At 57.7% G+C, this 25,128-nt stretch overlaps 1 protein-coding gene across 1 annotated transcript; it reads right to left on the bottom strand.

Annotated features, from left to right (window-relative positions):
- Positions 1 to 18,218: 18,218 nt before the first annotated feature.
- Positions 18,219 to 23,702, bottom strand: LOC120396687 (cyclin-dependent kinase 5 activator 1-like). The gene is made up of 2 exons (XM_039521728.1): positions 21,774 to 23,702; positions 18,219 to 18,898 (listed from the first exon to the last, which is right to left on the bottom strand). The coding sequence occupies exon 1, from the start codon at positions 23,442 to 23,444 to the stop codon at positions 22,500 to 22,502; it is 945 nt and encodes a 314-aa protein (XP_039377662.1). The 5' UTR covers positions 23,445 to 23,702; the 3' UTR covers positions 18,219 to 18,898; positions 21,774 to 22,499.
- Between the last annotated feature and the right edge of the window lie 1,426 nt (positions 23,703 to 25,128).

Here is a 25,128-nt window from a genome sequence, read left to right as displayed (position 1 = left end):
TCCTCTTCGCTGACGCCCTGTGCCGAAGTGGGAATGCTCTTAATGTTTTCTCTGAATACTGTGTGGGTGCCTCAGTTTCCCCTATGCCTTTCTTAGGTACCTAGGTGTGGGGATCAGGGTGTGTGGTTGTTGCAGAGCCCAAGAGAGCCCCTGTGATACTGTCTGGACAGAGAATGACCAGCACTCTGTCTCCTGGCAACTAATGGCCTCTACAAAGGTGCCAACTGAAGATGTTGGAGAACAAAGAGATCCGGTGACCGCCTGGCCTGGGAAAGGGACAAAGGCAGAGCAGGGGCTGGGGAGTTTCAGTTTGGAGCTGGCTGGGAAAATGGAGGGGAGGCCAGGAGGTCTGTCTGGTCTCCCCTGGCCCCCCCAAGATGGACCTGTTGTCTGTACCTGCAAGACCTGTCTTGGACTGTGTTCCTGTCGTCTAAATAAACCTGTTTTACTGGCTGGCTGAGAGTCATAGTGAATCGCAGGAAGCTGGGGGTGCAGGGCCTGGTCTCCCCCATACTCTGTGACACCCCCACCCCCAATCTTTCACCACCTGCCTGCTTCCACCTCCCCAAGGTTTCCCCGGCCAGCCCCTGTGCTGAGTTCATTGTCTCCCTGCCCGGTCCTCCTCTCACGGCTGCCCCAGCCTGCTCTTCTCAGAATTCCTCGCTCCCTGGCCTCCTCTCCTCCAGCTCTTCCTAGTCCTGTCCTTCCTCTCCGAATCCCTCCAATCCACCCTCCCCCTCTGCAGCCCAGCCGCTGCTCCCCGGTCACCTCCTATCTCCACTGCCACGAGCTGCTCCTCTCCCCCCGTCACACCCATCCCGTCCATCCAGCATGCAGGAGCCAAGATCTTCCCCTTCCCCCCGCATTGGCCACCTCCCCCCGTCCCCCACTCCGACTCCCATTCATTCTGCTTCTTTTTACCCTCTCCTTTCACTGCTCCCATCAGCCCCTTCTCCCAGCCCTGGCTTCACACCTTCAGCCACTCTCAGAGCAGCCATCAGCCCTGCATGCACCAAGCACCTGCTCCTTCCACTCCCTCCCTGTCCTGGGGCTAGAACAGAATGTCCCTTCCCCACTCCCAGAGAGCACTCTTATAGCCCAGCCCTTCCCAGCATGCATTGCTGCCAGGCCTACAATTCCTATCAGTTTGGGGAACTACACCTCCCAGAATTCTCTTGTTCTGGGCTGGGTCCTTTGCCTCCCTTAAAGGGCCAGCAACACATCTTAACCCCCACTTTTCCCATGAGGGTCCTGTGCTGATCTCCTGATGGCTGCACCCCCTTCCCCTCCCTCCCCTGCGCACCCCTTCTCATGTTTGAAGGTTTGCCCCAAGGGTTGTATTTGACTGGATAGGATTGTAAACGCCTCTGAGCACTGACCTTTCTTACAGCCCCAGGCATGCTCTAGAAATAATAAGGCCAGTACAGATAACGGGCCCCACAGGCCTTCCGGGGCTCTTCGTAGTAAGGAAATGCCAATGATGCTGCACAACTTGTGAATAAAAAGAGCTGTGTTTTCCTGGGTGCGGCCGGTGTCAGCTTTCCTGGATCGGTGCCACGCTCCAGAGGGTCCTAGTGGAAGCCAGGCAGGGGTTGGTTATTGATTGAGTCCCACAAAAATAGGGACCCATCCATAGGCACCCCATCTGGTCCTGGTCAGACCCCACGGCCTGCGCCCTGGCGTCATAGGAAGGGTATGGCAGAGCCAGAAGTACCCCTGGGGCCATTGCAATGAGCAGCGTCTGGCTCGGGGGGCTGAATGATCCATCATGTGAACTGATACCTGCTGAGGGTCACACATCTACCTGCTTTGAGCTTTCTAATAGCACAAAACCAAACACCTCTGCCCCGCCCCCAGCCTCGTGCTGATGCACGTTTGGGGCACAGCCCCTTGTAGCTGCAGAATGCTCCGGGAGAGGGGCACCCCGTTCCCGAGGCCCAGGGAGGATGGTTCGAACAGAGCTCCCCCGTCAGTTTCAGGTGGGCTGTGCCTGAGATGGTGTGATTGTTATTATTTCTAGCTGTAGTTACAGGCCGGGCTGTGGGGTCCTGGGTTGAGATGGGTGCCAGCTGAGCAGCAGCCCCCAGGGGAGCCCTGCAGCCTTCTCCCCTTGCACTGTGACCCCAGCAGCTCTCAGCCCCCCTGGGGTGGAGCTGGGTCAGTGTTTGGATGGGAGGCCTCCAAGAAATGCCTCGTTGCCTCAAGACGTTGTGTGGGCCGTGCGGTGGGTGGTGCGCTTTCCCCAGTCAGAAGTGAGCCAACAGCCCAGCATAACACTAGGGGGCGCTCTGCGGCGGGGGGCCTGTATCAGGGAGGTGTTGGCCAGTCGTGGTTATTATTTATATTAACGTAGCACCTCGAAGTCCCTGTCATGGTCCAGGCCCCCAGCTACTTACTAAAAATCCCACAGTGCTTTTGAAGTGTTGGGTTCCCCGGGCCAATTCTGACTTGGGGGATCCCCTCTGCCTCCTGGCAATCCCCTCGCAGAGCCCCTGGATATGGGGTTCATCTTCACTTCCCATCCCAACTGCTGTGCTGTATTGCTGTGCTCCGTCGGCCAGCTGCTGCGTTCTGCCCCAGAGGTGGCTGCATTTCAGTGGTGGGTGGTAATCCCTGCTCATTCCTTCCTTCATGGGGGAGCTGTGGGGCTTCTCCTGTGCTGCTGATGTATTCTGAGAGCCCCTCAGATGTGGCACCCGAGTGGGCAAAGTGAGATCAATAACAATGCAAAGCGGGCGAAGGGACTCCAGCCACCATGCAATACAAGCCCCAGCCCCTTTCGGCCCAGGGCCACTTCATGGTCGCCCTGGGGCCTGGCTGGTGGAGCACAGGGCCACAGGGAGTCATTCTAGGGGCGCTTGCTGTGTCTTCTCGCCTAGAATTGGGCACCTGGCAAAGGGTTAAGCAGAGGGAGTTTGAGATCTAGGCACCAGCTGGTACAAGTAACATTTCCCAATCAAACCCAGGCAAGAGGCTTTTAATAGCATGCTGTTCCCAGCCACCCCCAGTCTGCAGCGCGCTGGCTGGGCCTGGAATGGCCAGGCACACTCAGCTGCCAGTGAAAGTCACAGCTTCACGCATCTGGAGGCACATTGGGAGCAGCACTTCGCTGCCAGCGACGCTGCGGTCACCCTGCCTCTCTCCCTGCCCAGAATGGGTGGGCCAGGCACCATCGCCATCCATGGAGACGCCCCCCTCCCCAGCAGCCAACGTGCCGCCATCCTCAGGGTCTGCGCCCCTGCCTGGAGTGGGGACTGGGTGTTTCCCGCAGAGGCATGGGGCCCAGATGCTGTGGAGCTAGCTTGCTGTTGTAACGATGCTGCCTCAGCTGGGACATGACTGAGGATCAATTCAGGACAAATTGCTCAGAGCAGGGCAGTTACAGCCCAAGGCTGGGGTCCTTTGCACACCGAACCAGCCAAACAGAGGACTTCGGTTTCACCCCACTGGCTAACCATAAGTCAGACAAGCAATTCCCTCAGACACTCCACTTTCCCAGTATCACCACCAGTGCCACTCGTTATGGGGATGAATGGCTATGAAAACCAACACCCCAGTAAAAGAAAAAAGGTTCTCCCAATCCCAAAGGACCAAGCCCCAGACCCAGGTCAATATACGAATCAGATCTTACCCACAACTCACGCTGTTGCCAGTCCTTTAGCATCTAAAATCTAAAGGTTTATTTATAAAAAGAAAGAAATATAGATGAGAGCTAGAATTGGTTAAATGGAATCAATTACATACAGTAATGGCAAAGTTCTTGGTTCAGGCTTGTAGCAGTGATAGAATAAGCTGCAGGTTCAAATCAAGTCTCAGGAACATCCCCAGCTGGGATGGGTCAATCAGTCCTTTGTGCAGAGCTTCAGTTTGTAGCAAAGTTCCTCCAGAGGTAAGAAACAGGACTGAAGACAAAATGGAGGGGTTTCTAGGGCCTTTCATATCCTCTGCCATGTGGAAGGACCCCCCCCCCCTTTGTTCTTTCTGTGGAAAATCACAGCAGCAAAGTGGAGTTTGGCGTCACATGGACAAGCCACATGTCCATGCATGACTCAGTTCTTTACAGGTAGAGCAGCCATTGCTCACATGCTACCTTGAATGTTCCCAGGAATCATATGTGGATTGGAGTCTCCCAAGGTCCATTGTCAGTTAAGTGTTTCTTGATTGGGCACTTAATCTGAAGAGTCTCTTCACAATAAGCTGGCCAAATGCTTCACTGGTGCTACTTAGAATCAAACACATTGAGCTACAAGTACATAGCCAATATTCATAACTTCAAATACAAAAATGATACACGCATACAGACAACATAATCATAACCAGCAAATTACAGCCTTTCCATAGACACCTTACTTGACCTTCTTTGTACAAGAGTGGGTGCAACTATAGGACCTTGGTTGCAACAATGATCTATATGGTCACAGTTCATGTCAGTAACGTCACAGCTGCGCCCAGGACAGTGCTGAGCAGCCGGTGGGCATTAGACCCTGGGACCAGCTGCCCAACTCTTCAAGCCACAGCTGCTTGTTCCTCCTCTCCCGAGCCAAACTGCACACACCCCAGAGCTAGCAGGAAGACAGGGAGCCACCATGGGGGCTGCCCAGGCTGCTGCTGGGGCAGGTGGCCCCTGCTGGAGACTGAGCGTTGCCATCACCAGCCAGAGCACAGCCTGTGTGTTTCCCTGGCCTTTGGGATGGTTTCCGAAAGGAGACTTTGTTCTAACATGTGGTACTAAGCCCCTGGCCACGTAGGACGCTGCCATTGCCATTTTGCTGCCCCCGGCTCCTTCTGCTCCCAAAGCACAGGCCCCTGCCACTTGAGCAAAAGGAGAATCTCCCTTAGCAGTATGAGGCCTATGACACACAGTGGAGCAATTCTGATACCACCCAGCAGAGGGCAGTGGCGCACACGCACCCCCTCACTAGCCAGTTCCTTGTACTGTTCTATGTATAGGAGGGAATGCTGGGGTGGGGGTGGGGCGCTGAGGTTAGAATTGCGGGGGGCGGGGGGCGGTGCTGCGAGTTGGATTGAAGAGCAGGGGCTGGCCCAGGCCTGGCACAGCAAGGGGGAGCTGTGGGTCAGGAACAAGCAGCACTGGCAGAGTTGGCGATGGAAACTCACCCAGCAGCTGCCTGGCTCCAGCTAGTGGTGCCAAACCTTTCCCTCCAAAAGCCTCCCCCCACATACCCACACCCCAGACATGGCTGCTACAGTACCTTTTCCTAGCCAAGTGACAGCCATGGGAACACCCTGTCTGTCTCTCAGGGAAACAAAGCCTCCAGGACACCGTGGCCATCCCTGGGCTGGGATTCGGAGGCTGGGAGGCCGTTACCAGCTGCTGCCTTTCTCGCTGCAGCGCATTTGGTGGGTCCCGGTCCAATTCCTGAGCCACCAGGGGTCCCACCACTAGGCCTGGCATCACTGGGGGGTGAGGGGTGTTTCCAGCCCGTGGGGCGGGCTTGGGAGAAGCTGAGGAGCAGCTGGGGGTCTGCCACCCATGCTGGACCCATCCTGCGGTTAACCAGCCTTGGCCTCCAGGAGCATGACCCAAGTGTCCTTCGCTAGCACGGTGTGTGTCCCCAGGCCCTGAGTGTGTTCTCCTCCCCCAGCCGTGGCACAAGGCGAGTGAGTGCAGGGGACCAGCCCAGAGGCAGGCGATGTGGCTTGACTCCCGGTTCCCTCCCCGGCCCTCTGGAGATTCCCCCCTCACCCCCGGCCAAGGGGCCATGTGCCGTATGCACACGGGAAGGAGCTCGTCTCTGACGCACCAGCCGGAGCGCCCTGGCTCCTCACTCAGCTCTCCAGCTGGGCCAAGGGGAGCGACACAGCAGGCTCGGGTCGTGCGACTGCCCCAACTGCCAGCCCCTAGTCCGGGTGCCTCACGGCCCAGCTCCCTGCCACCTCTGCCCCGGGAGGACATGGTCCCTGGGATCCGAGCAGCTAAAGATGGAGAAGCTGAGTGGATGCCCCCGAATGCGTCGCTGAAGGGCCGGTGCAGGGCTGCTCCCTACTGTATGCGTGATGGTGTCTTGTCTCGTCAATGGCTGGAAATCGTCAATGCCCCAGGCTACAGCCAGGCCGTGTCTGCAGTGCAGGAAGGAGGTGTGTGTGTGTGTGTGTGTGTGTGTGTGTGCAGCTGAGAGCAGCAGGGACCCTACCCTCCGGAAGCCCAGTGGCCTGATGGTGACCTGTCATCGCACAGAGCCACAGCCCGGAGCACACCACCTGCCAAAGCAAGAGGAGCCCTGGAACGTGCCGGGAGTCCCGGTGATTTACGCCCATGGTGGGATGAAGGGAAAGCCGGGGCTCGCGCGGCTGGCTGTGGCATAGTGCGCTCTCAGAGAAGTGCTATAACGGCGACAGTCAGATTCCGGCCTCTAGCCTCTCTTCACCTTCGCCCGGCCCTGTTGCAGAGCAGAGCAATTGGCCTCAGGACTCCTGGGTTCCATTCCCAGCTCCTTGGGCAAGTCGCTGGTTCCCTCCCCTAGCAAAGGGGGAACGCTAACAGCTCCGCCCCCAGGTCGATGCCAGGGGCGTTACCGTTGGCGATGTGCTTTGAGATCCCTCTGTGGCGGGGGCTGTGTCCCTGCAAAGTGCTGCTGTTCCCTTCCCTGGCCAGGGCTTTGGGGCAGTCCCGCGGGTGCAGGGCCGGGTCCTGAACAATCCATCCCAGGGGTTGAATTTTTCTCCCCAGCTACGAGGCTCCCAAGCTGAGATTCTGGGCCCCGATTCTGCACTCGGGGCTGGACTCCCTGGCATGTTCTGCCGCTGCAGAATAAGGGAAACGCCGAGCCTTGCCAAGGAGTCGGGGCCATATTTAGCAGGTAATTCCCGGCCCAGCCTTGGACACAGACGTCCCCCTCGGGCAGGGCCCCATCTCCTTAGCTGTTTGTGGCTGGCGTCGCACCACTAGCAAAGCAGGAGGCCAGAGGTCTGGCTGTTCCGTGGTCGGCCGGCTTATGAGGAATGTCCTTCACCAGCCACTGGGCACTGGCTGCTGCATGAGCTCCAGTGGGGAACATGCAGGATGGGGCCTGATGAGGCCTGATGGGTTGGAAAGGCAGTGGAGATCCTGGCTGGAGAAGCCTGGCAGCGCCTGCGCTGAAGAGGCTGCTGATGGGTGTCAACGTGGCCATGGTGGAAATGGATAGCTCTGGTTTAGCACCACTAGCCACCCCCTCCCCAAAGCTGTGCAAATCCTGCTCCCTCTAGGCAGGCAGCTCAAAGCCGAGCCAGCAGCGTCCAACCAGGGCTGCCATGATGGGGCCGTAGCCTACATGAAAGGCGTTGGGCCTAGCCGGCTTCCAGTGGCCACTCCAGAACCGCAATTGGCAGCACTGTGCCCACAAGACTGGCACCCCAGTTTGAAAGGGGGGTTTTCTAAGCATTGCGCACTTGCCCATGGCTAGCGATTGGCCGCGAGGCTCCCACATGTGGATGCCGGGCATGAAGCGCTGTGGGTCTATCTACCCTGCAGTCGGAGCTGTGACCGCAGCACGGCGGGACGTACCCGCTGGAGCACAGCTAACGAGAGCCCATGCAGACAGCCCGGCTCTGTGCTGCTGCGGCTTCCCTGGGATTTTTAGCTGCGCGGGCTGGGCAAAGTGAGCGCCGGTCTGCAAACCCATGTGACAATCACACCTCGGCTAGCCGCGTAGTCCCCCCCCCACCCCCATATGACGGCTGCAGACCTGGCCACAGTTTAGAGGCCTTAGTCGGAAGCAGCGAGAGATTTCATAGATGTATATTTTTAAAAATCAGCCATTGGCTCTGCCTGATCCCCGCTCTGCTAAACATCTGTGGGGCTCCGCTGCCGGGGCTGTGCTGTGAAGGGCAGGCAGGAGAGGCAGGTGCAGCACTTCAGCCTCGAAGGCATGTTCAAAAGATGCCTCAGTATGTAAAACACAGACCAACTCACCACAGCTGGTCTGTGTGACGGAGCCAGTCGTGCCCTTGAGCTGTCACTGTACAGTCGTGCCCTGGCTTTGTGTCACTGCGCCTTGCTCTCTGATGCCCAGGTAGATGGCCCAGCAGCAGGTGGTGAGACTGACATGGAAACTGCACCTGGCCACTTTAACTCAAAGCTATTGGGCCCAAAACAGTGATGTTTTTTCTTCCTCAAAGAGAGGTGCTGGTTTCCTTACAAAGAGCTACGGATTTGTGAGTGTTATTGGCTGCAGGGAAGGGAGGAGGTTTAAACCCTGCCCTGTAGTGCAGGAGACCCAGATACGGACTGGGTGTCACAGACCAGGGGATGGGTGGTCAGGCCTAGTGGTCAGAGCTGTGACCAGAACAGTGCTGAAGCTCAGAGCTAGAGTCAGAGCCACGGGGCAAAGCCAGAGTCAGGAACCAAGCAGGGGGTGAGGCTGGGATCAAGGCAGCGCAGGAATGGTCGCAGCAGTGGGCCTAAGCATGGGGCAGCCGCTGGCCTCGTGCTGTGTCTGGGCTCCAGGACAGGCCTGGGGCCGCCTCTGAGCCACGAGGGTGACTTAGTCACCGAGGGCATTCGGCTGAGGCCGTGACGTCAGCCTCAGGGGAAGGCCGGGCTCGAGTCATGCCGAAACGCCGGGGGAGCCAGAGCAGTGTGCTGCCACTTCTGCGGGTCCGGGGCTGGGCGTCTCCTTTCCCTCCACAGCTGCACCGTGTCCTCCAAGCAGCCGGGGGCTGGGCCCAGGCAGGGGGCTCGGCGGTGGGTCAGCACAGCGGGAGCCGGGGACACTGCAGCTGGGACCGGGCGGGGAGGTCAGCGCTGGGTCGGCGCAGTGGGAGCCGGGGACACTGCAGCTGGGACCGGGCGGGGAGGTCGGCGCTGGGTCGGCACAGTGGGAGCCGGGGACACTGCAGCTGGGACCGGTGGGGAGGTCGGCGCTGGGTCGGCACAGTGGGAGCCGGGGACACTGCAGCTGGGACGGGGCGGGGAGGTCAGCGCTGGGTCGGCGCAGTGGGAGCCGGGGACACTGCAGCTGGGACGGGCGGGAGGTCAGCGCTGGGTCGGCGCAGTGGGAGCCGGGGACACTGCAGCTGGGACCGGTGGGGAGGTCGGCGCTGGGTCGGCACAGTGGGAGCCGGGGACCCTGCAGCTGGGACGGGGCGGGGAGGTCAGCGCTGGGTCGGCGCAGTGGGAGCCGGGGACACTGCAGCTGGGACGGGGCAGGGAGGTCGGCGCTGGGTTGGCGCAGTGGGAGCCGGGGACACTGCAGCTGGGACGGGGCGGGGAGGTCGGCGCAGTGGGAGCCGGGGACACTGCAGCTGGGACAGGGCAGGGAGGTCGGTGCTGGGTCGGCGCAGTGGGAGCCGGGGACACTGCAGGTAGAGCCAGTCAATGTCGGGAGTGGGCAGCAGGACTGCCTGGGCAGCAGAGCCCCCCATGGGCAGCAGGAATAGGGCACAGTTAAGGAGGAGGTGGGGACGAGATGGGCTCTGTAGCGAGTCACCCCCTGCTCCCCTGGGCCTCCCCCAGCAGCCCTCTACCCCACCTTCCCCCCAGGTCTCCCTGCTCCCCTCTAATCTCTCCTGGGGCCTCCCTCTGCTTGTCTCTTCAGAGGTGCCAGTTCTGTGGAGGTGAGGCGGACGCCACGGTTACTGAGGAGCTGTGGGCTGGGGGATGCGTTTAGGCCCAACCCTCAAAGGCATTTAGGCGCTGTGACGAAGTGGGATTGGTGTGACGTTATTGATATAAATTGGGACCATATAGAACATGGGTTGCAACCAAGGTCCTGTAGTGGCACCAAATCTTAGGTAAAGGGGGTCATATAAGGTGTCTAAGACCAGGTTATGGGTTGCTGGTTATGATTATGCTGTCTGTGTGCATGTATCACTTTTAGTTGAAGTTATGTATATTGGCTCTATACTGTCTGTATTTCAAGTTGGTGATGTGCTTCTGGGTGATATCTCAGACAAGTTGGTGTTAGCTCTGCTTAGCCTGCTTGATGGCCCATTAAGGACCATCAGCTACACAACTGACCCATGGAGAGAAGGCAGACACGCCTTGTGACTCAGCAAGGTATGCAGAGACTTGTCCATGTGACTGCAGACTCCATTTTGCTGTGATTTTCCACAGTAAGAACAAAGAGGTTCTTACACCTGGAAAAGCCTATATAAGGCTGATGCATCATCTCCATCTGGTCTTCAATCCTGCTTCTTACCTCTGGAGGGACTTTGCTACAAACTGAAGCTCTACACAAGGGACTGAGGACCCATCCCAGCGGGGGATGTTCCAGAGACTTGATTTGAACCTGCAGTTTGTTCCATCACTGCTGCAAGCCTGAACCAAGAACTTTGCTGTTACTGTATGTAATTGATTCCATTTAACCAATTCTACCTCTCATCTCTACCTTTTTCCCTTTGTAAATAAACCTTTAGATTTTACATTCTAAAGGATTGGCAACAGCGTGATTTGTGGGTAAGATCTGATGTGTATATTGACCTGGGTCTGGGGCTTGGTCCTTTGAGATCGAGAGAACCTTTTTCTTTTATTAGGGTGTTGGTTTTCATAACCATTCATCCCCAGGACGGGTGCACTGGTGGTGATACTGGGAGACTGGAGTGTCTAAGGAAATTGCTTGTGTGACTTGTGGTTAGCCAGTGGGGTGAGACCGAAGTCCTTTTTGTCTGGCTGGTTTGGTTTGCCTTAGAGGTGGAAAAACCCCAGCCTAGGGCTGTGACTGCCCTGTTTGAGCAATTGGTCCTGATTTGGCACTCTCAGTTGGGTCCTGCCAGAACCGCATCAGCCGGCTGGTCCCTGCTGACAAAGGCAGGGCTGCTACCCAGCGGGCCTAACACCCGGGGCCTCGCCCCAGGGAAAGCACAGGGCAGACCACGAGGTGAACTTGCCATGGTCACCCCAGGCGGGGGAGGGCATCCTCCTCACCCAGCTACCCGCAGTGAATACACGGCCAGGGAGAGCTGTCGGGCCCGCTGCTGTCCCGGCCCTTCCGTTCCTCAGCTGCCGCTCTCTGGTTCGCTCCCGCTTGCCTGTCTCTCCGTGTGGCTTCTGCGTTTCCTCCCTGCTGCAGCTCCCAGCTCCCACCTCTGCGGGGTCTGTGCCCATTCCCTCTTCTGAACTGATCAGCCATTGACCAGTTATTGTGGCCCCTGGATTGACCCTCCTGTGAGGTTACTGGGGTGCTAAGGCGCTCACATAGGGTGACCAGATGTCCCGTTTTTATAGGGACAGTCCCGTTTTTTGGGACTTTCACCTATATAGGCACCTATTACCCCCCACCCCCGTCCCAATTTTTCACAGTTGCTGTCTGGTCACCCTAAGCTCACATGTCTGAGTCCCTGTTCAGAGCTGGCTGCGGGTTCAGGCAGCCATCACTGCCTCCAGTTACTGTGACCCCTGGGTTACTTTACAGACAGACGCTGGAAACGTCCCTTTTTTCAAATGAAAGCTCAGCCTGTGGCAAGCTGGATGCGCCTCTCAGGCCACATTAAGATATGAAATGAGTCAGCTCTGCCCGTGGGCCCCCTGTTTGAAACCCCTCAGCTAGGGCATAAGCCAACCACACACTGATGGCAGATAGAAAGGAAATTTCCCCTATGGGCAGGTTGTTCCCGTACTGGCCGTAGCAGAGCTCCTTGCACCTTCTTCTGGACTAGACGGATGGCTGGTCTGATCTGATGTGGCAACCATAAGAACATAAGAATGGCCCTACTGGATCAGACCAAGGGTCCATCCAGCCCAGTGTCCTGTCTGCCGACAGTGGCCAATGCCAGGTGCCCTGGAGTGAATGAACAGACCAGATCATCAAGTGATCCATCCCCTGTTGCTCATTCCCAGCTTCTGGCAAACAGAGGCTAGGGACACCGTCCCTGCCCATCCTGGCTAATAGCCATTGATGGACCCATCCTCCATGAACTTATCTAGTTCTGTTTTGAACCTTGTTATGGTCTTGGCTTCACAACATCCTCTGGCAAGGAGTTCCACAGGTTGACTCTGCGCTGTGTGAAGAAATACTTCCTTTTCTTTTAAACCAACAATGAAACTGACGAGAAACTGAAATTGACCAACTTTGATTCACTGAGCTCAAGCTCCGCAGAGAACAAACGCTTTAAATAGCGAAGTGTTCTAATGGATTTGATTTTAATTGCTGCCCTTTTAATAGCCCGGGGTGATGCTAGCAACATGGAGAAGGAGCTATTGGCAACTGTGTTTATCTGGACAATGCCCCAGTGATGAGAACGACCTTCCTCAGCTTATTCTTCCAAAGAGCGAACCGGTGCGTGGCTGTGATGCTCGCTATTTTTACAGGGATGACTTCCTAGAATTCTCCCTTTAAAACCCGCACAGTGGCGTCATTCAGCAGTGACAGGTGGCAGTGGGAGGCGAACCTGACAAACACGTCAACAGATGAGGGGAAGACGAGCGGGATCAGTTAACAGCCCCGAGTCAAATGAGGACAGTCTCAGAGACAAGCTTCAGCAGGAGAGATGGGTTCAAACCTCGGGAAAGCGTCATAGGGTAAAATCTGCCTGAAGGCCAGGGGAGCTCCCTGGAAATCACATATGGTGGTCGGTTTGACCCTGAGCATGTGTCAGAAGCTGGGAATGGGCGACAGGGGATGGATCTCTTGATGATTCCATGTTCTGTTCATTCCCTCCGGGGCACCTGGCATTGGCCACTGTCGGCAGACAGGATACTGGGCTAGATGGACCTTTGGCCTGACCCTGTATGGCCGTTATTATGTCACGAGTACAGCCCTGCAGCTGCGCCTGCTCAGTCCGGCAGATGGCTTTACGAGCCAGCGAGGCTGCCTGAGCACTGAGTTCAGCAATCCAGTTCTTAAGCCCAGGAGCAGCAGTAGCTTGCTGGGGACCAGGTCATGAGGCCTAGTGATTAGAGTCCGAGTGCCAGAGTCAAGGGGTGGGACAGAGTCGGAGCCAGGAGTCAGGGCAGGCAGGAACAGGGCTGGTTCTGAGCCAGGAGCAAAGGCCGGGACAGGGCCTCGAACAAGGCTGGGGGCAGGGCAGGGGCTAGACTGGAGCTGTGGAGGAGCAGAGCAAAGCAGGAGCAGGGCTTGGAGAGAAAGGAGCCCAGGGAAGCAGAGACTCTGCGGGTGTGTGCATGGCGCAGCCAGCGAGCTGGGGCTGGGGTTGGGCTTAAGAACTGGACCGCTGGTTTCCTCAGCAGGTCAGGCAGGGTGGTGCCGTCAGGCCACCTCGCTGATTTGTTCACCGGTTGGGGGTCCTGAGCAGGTGCAGCTGTGGGACCTTCTTCCTGACAGCATGTGAGCAAGAACCAGCCAGCAGAGCCCTGAGCGAGCGAATGAGGGAGGGAAACCATCACGCAAATCATTAACGGTAATAAGCTACCCCTGGCACCACGGAGCTGCTTTTGCAGGAGAGATTTAAGGCTTTGCCGAGATTCCCACCTGTCAGGATGGTTCCGGGATAATAACCTGAACTGTGCCACACGGGGAAGGATCAGATCTCAGCTAGACTAGAGTGTCCCTCCATCCCAAAGGATCTGGCCCTCTGCGCTCTTCCGTCCGTCCCATGGGAGGATGCCGAGGTCCCGTCCTGGGCAGCGTTTAGACACTCAGATCTCCTGCGGTCTCGCTGGACGCCATGACCCGATGGCTGTGCAACCCCCAAAGTGATCCCAGCACTCGGAGGCAAGCAGCAGTAAACGAATCCCAGTCCCTCCAGGGAGGCTGCTTATAGGGACAGTCCTGATTTTTGGGTCTTTTTCTTATATAGGCTCCTATTACCCCCCACCCCCATCCCAATTTTTCACATTTGCTGTCCGGTCACCCTACCCCCCCTGACACACACACTCCCGGCGGTGGGAGGCTGGTGCTCGATAGAGGAAGAAGAGATTCAGAAAATCAAGGCGAGCCGGGAATGCATTTGGCATGTCTTGGGATCCCTGGGCTGTGATCATCAGGCCAGCAGGACCCCCAGGCGGTCGGTGTCTGCTCCAGGGAAGGGGCGGGGGGGGGCCTTGTGGCTAAGCACATGGGTAGGAGGCTGAAAAGCCGGGCGCTCGTCCTGGCCATGCCAGAGGCAAAACACTTAGGCCAAGAGTTTCAAGCCTTAGGGTCCATGCACAGGCACCTAAAGGAGTGGCCTGATTTCAGAAATGCTCCCCCCCCGCCCCCGTTCACATTGACTCCACTGTCGTAGCCATCCTGAAATGGGGGAGCTCAGTCCCAGGCTTGAGACACCAAAAATCTGCCATTTCCTAATCTTAGCGCCCCCCCGCCCCCGAAACATTTGAACGCTTTGCTCTGAGCGCTCTGGTTCCGTTTCCCCATGGGTGGGATTCGTCACAGCACATAAAGGCTTCTGGGCGTAGCAGCGTGTGTGACGAAAGGTTTCACCCTCGGGCAGTTGTGCTCCCAGACCCTCAGCTAACCGGGGCCGTGTGTTTGCCTCCTTCTAGAGGCGGCATAGCCTGCCCCTCCTCCCACGGGACGCGAGAGGTCTGGGGTCCGTGCTCTTCCCCAGCCGCTGTAGCCTATAGGGAGTTTGCTGACCCCAAGTGCCTTTGCAGATCGGCAGCAACGCAGGGCCTGGCTGTGCTGGGAGGGGCTGGGGCTGGAGCGTTGGGTTTGGGGGCTGGAGAGTGGCCTGGGAGCATGGAGAAAAAGCAGTCAGTCTGTGCCTATCTGACGTGAGGCTGAGTCCCCTGCTCCCCGGGGTCAGTTCCTCCAGGATGTTCTCCCAGCTCAAATGGGATCACACCAAACGTTGTCTGTCCTCTGGCAGTTCTACCCAGCGGCCTGTGCCTTCCACAGCCTGCTTCAGGGACCTGGCGTCACAGCGCTATTCCTGGCCCATTGCATGAGTCAGGGTTTAAAATCTACTTTGCTTTTGAGTCGGGGGAGGAATACTGCAGGGGCGAGGCGGACATGGCACCAAAGTTTGAAGAAGGATGTGTTTTTCAGTCTCAAAGGCCAACACACGTTTATTCAAAGTTTTCTGAACAAATTCCCACGAGACGTCTATCTGCAGTACTTACATGGTCCCCACTGCCATGGGATCTGAGCCTCACACCACTCCTGGGAGGCAGGGCAGTGCTGTTATCCCCATTGTACAAATGGGAAACTGAGACACAGAGAGTCTAAGGGACTTGCCCAAGGTCACACAAGAAGTCTGTGGCAGAGCAGAGACTCAAACCCAGGCCTTCCATGTTCTAGGCTAGTGTCCTAACCACAGGATCACCCTTCCTCTTTCTAGGACATCACTTGACTCTAAACATGTAAAAGGCAGATGAGATTTTTTAAAATATATTTTCAAAGGGAAGATGCTGCAAAAATCAGCCTTCAAACGGGGTCCTGTATGTAACCTTAAATACGGAGGGGCTGCTCTGTCCACACCGGAGTGCTGCTTACACCTCGCTTGGGAAAACAAGCACGTTTTTGTCTCTTTTGCAGGAAGAGCAAAAAGACACGGGCAAGATGGAATCGAAAGGAAAACCGCTCGGTGCGTTCCTGTGTGGAACCCTGACAGGGTGGGATTTTCAAAGGCCGATGCTGAGTGCTCTGGAAAATGCCACCTCCGAGGGGCCCGTCACTATGGCGGATATTCAGGGTTTTGCATTGCACTGTGCCAGGACAGCAAAGCTGGGCTACTTAGTTTCCTGTTGTGTTTCTAGTTAGTTTCACTGTCCACATTAGCCCGGGGTTGCTGTGTTTGGATTTTCAACCAGGCTGGGGAATGGCTACATACTGGCCACCTCCACTCCCACTTCATTTTTTTGCAGTGATATTTCGTTTCTAAATGTCATTAAAAAAACTCTTTTCCTATTAAGTCAACCCGTCCCCCTTTTAGGCAAATCAGCATTATGGCCTCAACTAGTGGACAATTTCTCTTTCATAGAAATTACTCAGCAATGGGAAACAGACTTTCATAGAATCAGAGAAGCTCAGGGCTGGAAGGGACCTCAGGAGGTATCTAGTCCAACCCCCTGCTCAAAGCAGGACCAATTCCCAACTAAATCATCCCAGCCAGGGCTTTGTCAAGCCGGGCCTTAAAAACCTCTAAGGAGCCCCAGTGCCCATGTACCTCCAATCAACTCACTGCTCCCTTTGACTTCAAGTTAGGCCCGTACTTAAGAGTCCTAGAGTCCGAGGCCAGAAGGGACCACAGTGATCAGCTGGTCTGTTCTCCTGTAGCCCAAACCATCGAGCTCCCCTGAAATAATTCCGGTTTGAACCAGAGCAGAGCGCCTATAAAAACATCCAGGCTTGACTTTAAAATGGCCAGTGATGAGCCTCCACCACACGCCCCTTGGTAAATTGGGTCATTCCCCTCACCGTTCAAAATTCACGCCTTGTTTCCACTCTGAATTGGCCTAGCTCCAACGTCCGGCTATTAGAGCTCGTTAGACATTTGTCTGCTAGACTGAAGCGCCCATTAGCAAATATTAGTTCCCAGTGAAGGTACTTACAGACTGAAATCAAGTCACCCCTTAATCGTCCGTTTGTTAAGCTAAATGGATTAAGCACCTATAATCTGGCCTGTGATGGGATGTTAGATGGGGTGGGATCTGAGTTACTACAGAGAATTCTTTCCTGGGTGTCTGGCTGGTGAGTCTTGCCCACACGCTCAGGGTTTAGCTAATCGCCATATTTGGGGTCGGGAAGGAATTTTCCTCCAGGGCAGATTGGCAGAAGCCCTGGGTTGGTTTTTTTTTTTTTTTTTTTTGCCTTCCTCTGCAGCGTGGAGCAGGGGTCACTTGCTGGAGGATTCTCTGCACCTTGAAGTCTTTAAACCATGATTTGAGGACTTCAATGGCTCAGACATAGGTTAGGGGTTTGTTCCAGGAGTGGGTGGGTGAGATTCTGTGGCCTGCATTGTGCAGGAGGACAGACTAGATGATCATAATGGTCCCTTCTGACCTTAAAGTCTAAGTCTATTACGAGGCATGATCTGCAATGCATGAATCATACCTGGCGCTCTTCCCTGACCCCAGCCAATTTATCAGCCTCCTTCTTGAACTGTGGGCACCGGAACCGGACGCCGTATTCCAGCAGCTGGAGCAGTGTGTAGAGCGGGTCACATAGTCTATCCTAGTGGTTTTCAACCTGTGGGCCGTGGACCTGGGGGGGCACAGACTACGTCTAAGACTTCCAAAGGGGTCTTCACCACCATTTGACATTTCTTAGGGGCCTGCCAATGAAGAAAGGTTGAAAACCGCGGGTCTCTCCCATTCGATGGATTTTGGTCACAGAGACCATATTTACTTCTATAGCCGTGAGGGTACGGGGAGAGATTTACCCACCTCTTGAACTCCCCACTGTATGCGGGTAAATCCCACCTTTGTCATTCCAACCCATGGCATGAGTGCACCCTGATCTCTGCACTCCACTGGCAGGCCTGGGCTGGGGGGCAGGTATGAAAGGCAGCCGTTCCATACACTCAATACAATAGGCAGAAATGCGATACCCTCGGCAGAATGGAGTAGCCAGGCCTACGTTGCTATAGGTGCATTTTGATAGTGCCCGTCCCTGTCTCGTCGATCCCAAGGCCAGAAGGGACCATTGTGATCATCTGCTCTGACCTCCTGGCTAGCCCAGGCCAGAGACCTGCCCCACAACCATTCCTAGAGCAGAGCGTTTAGAAAACATCCCGTCTTGGTTTTAAAATGGGCAGGGATGCAGAATCCACCCCGCCCCTTGGTACATTGCTCCAATGGTTAATGACTCTGTTAAAAATGTACATTTGTCTAGCTTCAACTTCCAGCCATCGGACTGGGACAGACCTTTCTCTGCTAGACTGAAGAGCCCGTTATTAAATGTTTGTTCCCCAGGTAGACACTTAGAGACTGTGATGGAGTCACCCCTTAACCCTCTCGTTAAACTAAATAGATTGAGCTCCTTGGGTCTCTCTCTAAGGCAGGTTTTCTAATCCTCTCATGGCTCTTCTCTGAGCCCGCTCCCGTTTCTCAGCACCTTTCTGGAGTTGGGGCACCAGAACTGTATTCCAGCAGCAGTCACACCAGTGCCCAATATGCCCGGGCAATAACCTCTCTGCTCCCACTCGAGATTCCCCTGTTAGGCATCTCAGGATCACATTAGCTGTTTTGCCCACAGCATCACATGTCCAGCTCATTATCTACCCCCACCCCCAGATCTTTTTCAGAGTCGCGGCTTCCCAGGATGGCGTCCCCCACTGTGAAAGTCCGGCCTGCGCGTTTCGGCCCCAGCTAGCCCAGGCGCTCGCTCTTGTTTCATTAAGTAGACGACTTTGTATTTTGCATGGTTTTTCCCCCATTTTATTTTGCATAAAGTGCCACAGTCATCAGCAGAACATATCTGACCCCACTGCTCCCGGCACCCTGTGACAAGGCTCCGTCCCTGGAGCACCTGGGGGGGCGGCTCGCTCCCAGCAATGACACATTTAGAAATCGGACACGTAGGCAAGTCGGAGATAGTAAATATTACAAACAGATTTCAAACACCTCCAGGGTCTGAGGGGAAGGGAAGAGTTTTTGCTTTAAATATCGACTGTCGTCTTCATTCCGCACTGGGAGGGGCATGAAAGCGAAGGCCCCTATGTCTGTCGGGAGCATCGCCAGATTGCAAGGTGAAACCTCCCACTGCAGTCTCATGGTTCTTTGGCCTTTGTAGCCACGCCCTGGTACAGGGACCAAGGGACAAGTTTCTGTCCGGAATCACCCCCCAAAGCCCCTCAGCTCATGGGCGTCTTTGGGGGCAGGGGAGGGAAGGAGGAGGCTGGACAGCTCCACCCAAATAAATAGTGGTTCCAAAGAAGAAATGCAACAAATATTAAAAATAAGCAGAGTCCAGTTCCAGTGAAAATGCATCAGTCTTGATCTGAGGAATGCGCTTTAATGTCCTCCCCGTCTGGAAGAAAATCCAGAGCGGCGTGTTTGGCTGGGGGGGATCCCCCCCTCCCAGTTTTAAATAAGAAACTCACTGCTGAAAAACAGCTCCATAAATGGAAAGAGAAAGATAGCGACAAATTAAATAAATCATCTTTACATGCACAATCGTCACATACCCGTTCGCGACGCTTTATACACAACAGGGCTATTTACACAACAGCATATCCACCGGGGGCCAGGGGACGTCGGGGAGGGAGGGAGGGAAGGATGGCGGTGGATGCTGGTTTAGCAGCAACTGGCGTGGATTTCGCCAATGGTCCCGATTTTAGGGTCACTTGGGGCGGGGCTGGGTGACACGACCTAAGCTTCTCTGGTCGTGGAGTTGATCGTTTAATTAAAAAAAGCAACAAGGCATTTGGGCCCATCCCCATGTTAGTTACTGATACTCTCTCATATAAAAATATACGTCTAGCTATGATACAATCGGGCTGGGTGTGTATATAAAGTGACTTTATATACCCTGCCTATAAATAACGTATCTCTGCACCCAAGCAAAGCCGCCAAGCGCCCCGGAGAGGTGCAGGGCCCGGGAATGCCGTCGGGGCGCTTGGGAAGGTCTGAACCGCCTCACTGCTGTGAAGGGGCCTTTGGCCTGACGGTGACTTGTCGGGGATTGTGCCCTTGCTCGGCCACGTTGATGCACAAAGAGAAGCCTGAGCTTGGGGGATATTTTGAATCTGATTTTTGTCCTGGTACAAATTGCGAGGAGTCGGGTCTGGAGCCCCCTGGGGTTTGCCGGAGGAGTCCCTGGCTGCCAGCGATAGCTCCCACCTTGAACAGGTGACTCTTTAACAAAGATGGCCTTTCTCCCCGGCGTTCATTGGGCATTGGCGTTAACAGCTGTCAGCACAACCAAAAGGGTTGAAAACAGGCCCTTCCCCACACGGCTGGAGCTCATTTTGTTAGGGCTGAAGCTGCCATAGAGCCACATCCTGACTAGCTCAGGTAAAAACCGACCCCTTTTTATGGGTCCCAGGTCTCAGCCCTCATCTACCCATCATAAAGGGAACAGCAAAAGGCACAAGCCCCATTTCTTTGCAGGGCCCCTTTAAGGGGGAGCAAGAAAGAGTCTACGAATGGCTTCCTGTCTCCTGTAAGGGCCAGATCCTGGGAGCAGAACTCTGCCTTGGGGATGCTGTTAAGGGCCTCAGAGCTAACCTGGCTGGGACCCAGCTGAGCCCGGGTCGGGCCTAGCGCAGGGCACCCAGGAAACGTTTCTGATGAGCCAGAGTAGAAGAACTAGGTGCCGTTTACCCCCGGGCTTATCGCTACGGCCCAGAACTCCCCAACCAGGCTGGTTATAAAACCTGACCGCGGCTGTATCTACCGTGTGCAGAGCGTCAATGAACCAGGGGCACCGCCCCGCACACCATGGCGAAGGCCACCGGTGCACCCCTGCAGCACCCCGAGCTCCCGCGAGAGGGCAGCACGGCCTCTGAGTGGGATGAGCCCCCGCACCTCTGGAGGCGCCTGACAGTTTTCACCAGCAGGCCGGCGCCTCCACAGGAAATCCTGTTGCGCGGGGTCTGGTAGCCTCCCCGGGGTTTCCCTGCCCATCGCTCTGCATGCGTTTGTCAGCTACCTCATTCCGTGTCCTGGGCACGGCCTCCAGCTGCAAGCCCGGGTGCTGGAGATGGAGGAGACCTATCAGACCTCCCAGCCTGCACCCTGCCATGCAGGATTGTCCCCTGCACCCCAGTCCAGCTCCAAGTGACCCAAGCAACAGGCCTCCGAGCTAGACAGGTATCCGGCTGCCTGGTCGCTGCAGTATCTGAGCACCTAGCCTCAGGGTTTCCCTGTAGCCAGGGCTGTAGGTCAGTGCTCTGCCTGCAGGATGAAAAGCCTCCCAGTTCTGATAGTAATTCCCTCTGCGGCCTCAGGCAAGCGACTTGCTGGCTCTGTGCCTCAGTTTCCCAATCTATAAAGTGGGGGGGGGTAATACTGGCCTCCCTCCCCGGAGGGGTGGGGGGCTGGGAAGAGTCATGAGTGCTGGTAGAGCATGCGAAGTGCGAATTCATAATGGCGACCCACAATCCACTGTGCCTTGCAGGAAGAGCGTCCCCGATATCCGCACCCCCCATCCCCTGCAGTCCATTTCGGTTACACCCCCCTGCTTATGGGGACACCCTCCTCTGGAATGGCCCGGACCCATCACTCCTCCAGCCATTCTACCCCCCAGCACCATCCCTGCAGCAGATCCTGTGCACCCCCTCCCTAGATCCTATCTGCAAACCCTCTTCAGAGTGGGCACGCTGCAGGGGCCCTGCCAGGTAGGGCTGAATTAGCCAGGCTGGGGGAAAACGAGGGAGCTGGGCCCAAGGCTGGAGCAGCCCCAGACAGCGAGGTGGGGGGGGGAGCACATCCCCCAGTCCTGCAGCCAGACTAGCAATGGGACAGGCAAGCAGAGAGAGACACCAGGTGCCGAACCCACCCCTCACGCTTCGTGGGGTACAGGAGACTTTTCAAATGAAATTTAGTCAATGTAACACCAGGGGAGCAAGATTCACGGGGACCTTGGCGGGGATCAGGGAGTAAAGGGGTCCAGGGGTCACTCGCACCCTGAAGGGACCTGCCAGGGGACGGGGGCAGGAAACTCACAAACGAAACCAGTAGCGCGCAGGCTTGCAGCACCTCTGCCGGTCAGCCCTGCCCCTGTCCCCGCCGCCAGCCCTGCCCCTCACCCCCACCCGCAGCCAGCCATCTCTCAGCTCCTCCATCCCCTGCTCACATCACACAACACCTCGGGGACCTGGCTGCTTCAAAAGCCAGGGGCAGCCACGGCCTGTTCAAACACTTCCAGCCCTGGCTCCTCACGCCCAGGACAATCAAAGCATGCAGAGGCCAATCCAGCTACCAGTACCCTCCATCTACAGCCTGGGCCCACTTCCTCCGCACCCCCACGCACCTGGAGATTCCTTACCAGGGGACATCAGCTACCTGGCCCAGGCATCGAACAGAGCCACCAGCCAGCGCCGATTCCTGGCTGCAGAGGTCAGGCAGGCACAGAGAGGAAGGCTCCGGCGTGACTGGCACTAACAGACTGTACAATGCACCGGCGTCTGGCAAGGAGGGGGCGGGAGGTTTTCTAAGCAAGACAGGGCTAGTCCGAAAGGAGAATTCACCTGTACAAGCACATCACCGGCCGAAACTAAAGCGCGCATCACGTGGCTATTTTAGACCCTCCCTGGAATTTTCCCCATCGCTTTGCAATGCATCTCAAGCAAACCCCAAAGAAGAGGAAATTAACAAGCCAGGAACATGGCACTGGGGGGTGAGGTGGGGAGGGGAAGGAGGGAACCTACAGGCACTTCTTGGCCTATTAAAAGGGAATCAAACTCTTGGCCTTTGGCTGCTCCTCGGCTGTCTCTGACACAGACACCGGAGCTGAAGGCTGCCTCCCCCACACTGCACACAGACACCCCCCCATTGTTGGCTCATGGCACGGGGGGAGGGGCAGCCAAGCCAGAGTTCTTGTAAGTGTTTGGATGAGTCTGGCCTGACTCGGGGGAGATCTGGCCCAGGCGAGCCAGAGGAAAATCCCTGGCTCGCTGCAAGCTGGTCGTTAAAGGTCACAGCAAGGCGAGGGCTGCGCTGCACATGAGGTTGGTGGGGAGGGGACCAGTTGGTCCTTAATGCCCTGAGCCAGTCACCGGTCCAGGACGCGAGCAAAGTCCTCGCGGGTGCTGCCTTCGTTTTTGAGGTCGGCGAAGACCTGGGTGAAGTAGTGGGGGTCCGCGTTGATCCGCAGCATCTTGCCGCTCATGGCGTTGATGATGCGAAGGCACCGGTCCCAGAAGGCATCCTTCGCCGCCTCCACCAGGAAGGGCTTGAGCGGGTAGGAGATCTCGTTGCCCATGTAGGAGTAGGACAGATAGAGGCAGGTGAGCAGCGCCGCCTGCAGGTTGTGCTCGCTGGAGACCGAATCCCCGTCGATTACCTCCCGGCACAGCAGGTAGACGAAGACCACGTTGACCGGGGTGATGAAGGCCTGGTCCTGCCAGCCCTGCAGCAGCAGCGAGCGGTCCACGCTGCGCAGCCACAGGATGGGCTCCGTGGGCGACAGGTGCTTGAGGCGGTAACACCGGCGGCAGAGGAATTCGCCCAGGCACTTGAGCAGCTCGCTGGTGGAGGCCTGGACGACCACGCGCCGCGGGGAGGCCGAGCTGCCCCCGCCCAGGCAGGCGCCCGGCTTGAGGGAGGAGACGGAGGTGGTGGAGATGCGCGTGGCGCTGAGCGGCGCCAGGGGCGGCCCGCCCCCGTCGTAGCTGGCGAGGTTGGCACAGGACAGCGACTTCTTGACGTTCTCGTGGTTGAGGAGCGCCACGTCCTTGGTGTGGGGGTGGTTGTTGTTGTTATTGTGGGCGGGCCCCTTCCCCCCGCCCCGGGAGCCTTTCTTCTTGGTGGAGGCCACCAGCCGCTTCCAGGTCAAGGCCGGGATGAACATGGAGTGGCGCTTGAGGTTCTTGTCGGCCTTCTGCCCGCTGCCCTTGGCGCTCGGCACGCCCGGGTAGTGCGCCAGCGAGCCGGAGGAGCCCTCCTCGTACAGGCTGGCCTTGCGGGAGCCCGGCGAGAGGGACAGCACGGTGCCCATGCTGAGGGAGGCAGGGAGAGGGATGAGCCAACGCGGGGGCTAGGATGCAGCCAGGCAGTTAAAGCAACGGGGCTGCCAGTGCAAATCCCTGCATGCAGCTAATCAGCAACCCTGCAACTAATGTGCCGCCTGGCAGGGAGGCCGTTCCCCAGCAGCCTGGCAGGGCGGCGGACAGCCTGCAATGGGGCAGTCGCGAACGCACCGTTCATTAGCAGCGTTGCATGGCGGTCCTGTGCCTGCAATTAGCAGCCTGGCACGCGCGGGTACTTAATTAGCAGGCTCGCAGAGCGCTCCCGTGCAGGCGATTAGCGCTCAGTCTTGCATGGCCAGCCCGGGCAGGCGACTCAGCGGCCGGCTCGAGCGCAGCCGGCAGGAGGATGCTGCAGCCGCCAGCCGCGCCGAGCTCCATCGAATCCAGTCGCCGCCCAGGCCCGCTGGCGGGGGGCGGGCTCCGGCACAGGTTCGCGTCCCGGAGCCGGGACCAAGGCAGGGAGCCGGGCGAGGCTCAGGGCTGCTCCCGGATCGCCGGCGGCTGCAGCCCCCGGGCCATGGGCTGGGACGAGCCGCCGTGCGGCGCTGCGAGGACGGCTCCGGGCTCCGCTCCGGGCTGGCACCGGCCGCAGGGAGCCGGCGGCTGCTGGCGATGGCGCTACCTGGGGCGGCAGCCGCGCCCCCCACCCCGGCCTAGAGGCTGCGGGCGGGGCCCCCCCTCTCTGCACTCAGAGCCCCCCGCTGCGGGGGTGGCTGGAGCGGGGGCGGGCGGCGACCCCTCCCGCCGCGGTCTCGGGTCCCCCGGCGGGGAGATGCTCGGGAGCCGGCCCAGGGAAGATGCGCCCGCGGATCCCCCGCGAATCCAGCCCGCTCTGCTCTCCCGGGGGGCCGGCGACCCCTCGTCCCCAGCCGCGGCTCTCTGCGGGGCCCGGCCCGGCGCGGCGCTGCCTGGGGAGAGCTGCAGCATCTGAGCCGCCGGCGCGCTGGAAGCGCAGGAGGAGGGACCGAGGGATGGTCCTTAGCAGCCACGTCCCCCCGCAGGCATCCTAGCGCGGTGGGGCAGGCGGGGCGCCGGGCTGGGTGGGGCTCTTGCTCCCCCTATGGCCGGGCCGCTGGAATAGACTTTACCGGGCAGACAGACAGGGCCCCCCCGCCCCACGAGATGGGCATTGCAGGGCAGGGGGTTTGAATCCAGGCTGGGCAGAACAGCTTCCAGCAGGGGCAGTTGGGGTACCCGCCAATAGGCCCCCCCTTGGCCAGCAGCCCTGGACAGGCTGCACCCCCCAAGCACTAGTAGGATCAGGGCTCTACCAGGCTTTGGGGGAGGGGTGCGAACACCTGCAGCCTGGGCTGGGGCGGGGCCAGTGGCAATGGAGGAGGGGGGGCATGGGGGAGGTGTGCTCCGCAGGGTTTGACATGCTGCCGGATCTGCGGGCACCTGCTGGATGGGGGATCCTGCAGGCTGCAATGGGATACCAGGTCTGCAGGGCCTCCAGGGGCAGAGGTTGGGAACGGGCCAGGAGTGAGGGGTGCAAACGAGCAAGCAGGGCCCAGTGTGGAGCCACTGCCCCTTCAGTGTCCTCTCAGCACCTCCCTTTCTGGGGCTGGAGGGGACAAGCACTGTCAGCGTCACAGGAGAGGTGGCTGTTTTGCCTTCCCTGCTTGGCCGGACATCCCCCACCCCCCCAGGTTC

The sequence above is a fragment of the Mauremys reevesii genome, linkage group 2 (genome assembly GCF_016161935.1).
Source record: "Mauremys reevesii isolate NIE-2019 linkage group 2, ASM1616193v1, whole genome shotgun sequence".
NCBI lineage: Eukaryota > Metazoa > Chordata > Testudines > Geoemydidae > Mauremys > Mauremys reevesii.
This window is presented reverse-complemented; position numbering and strand designations above follow the sequence as displayed.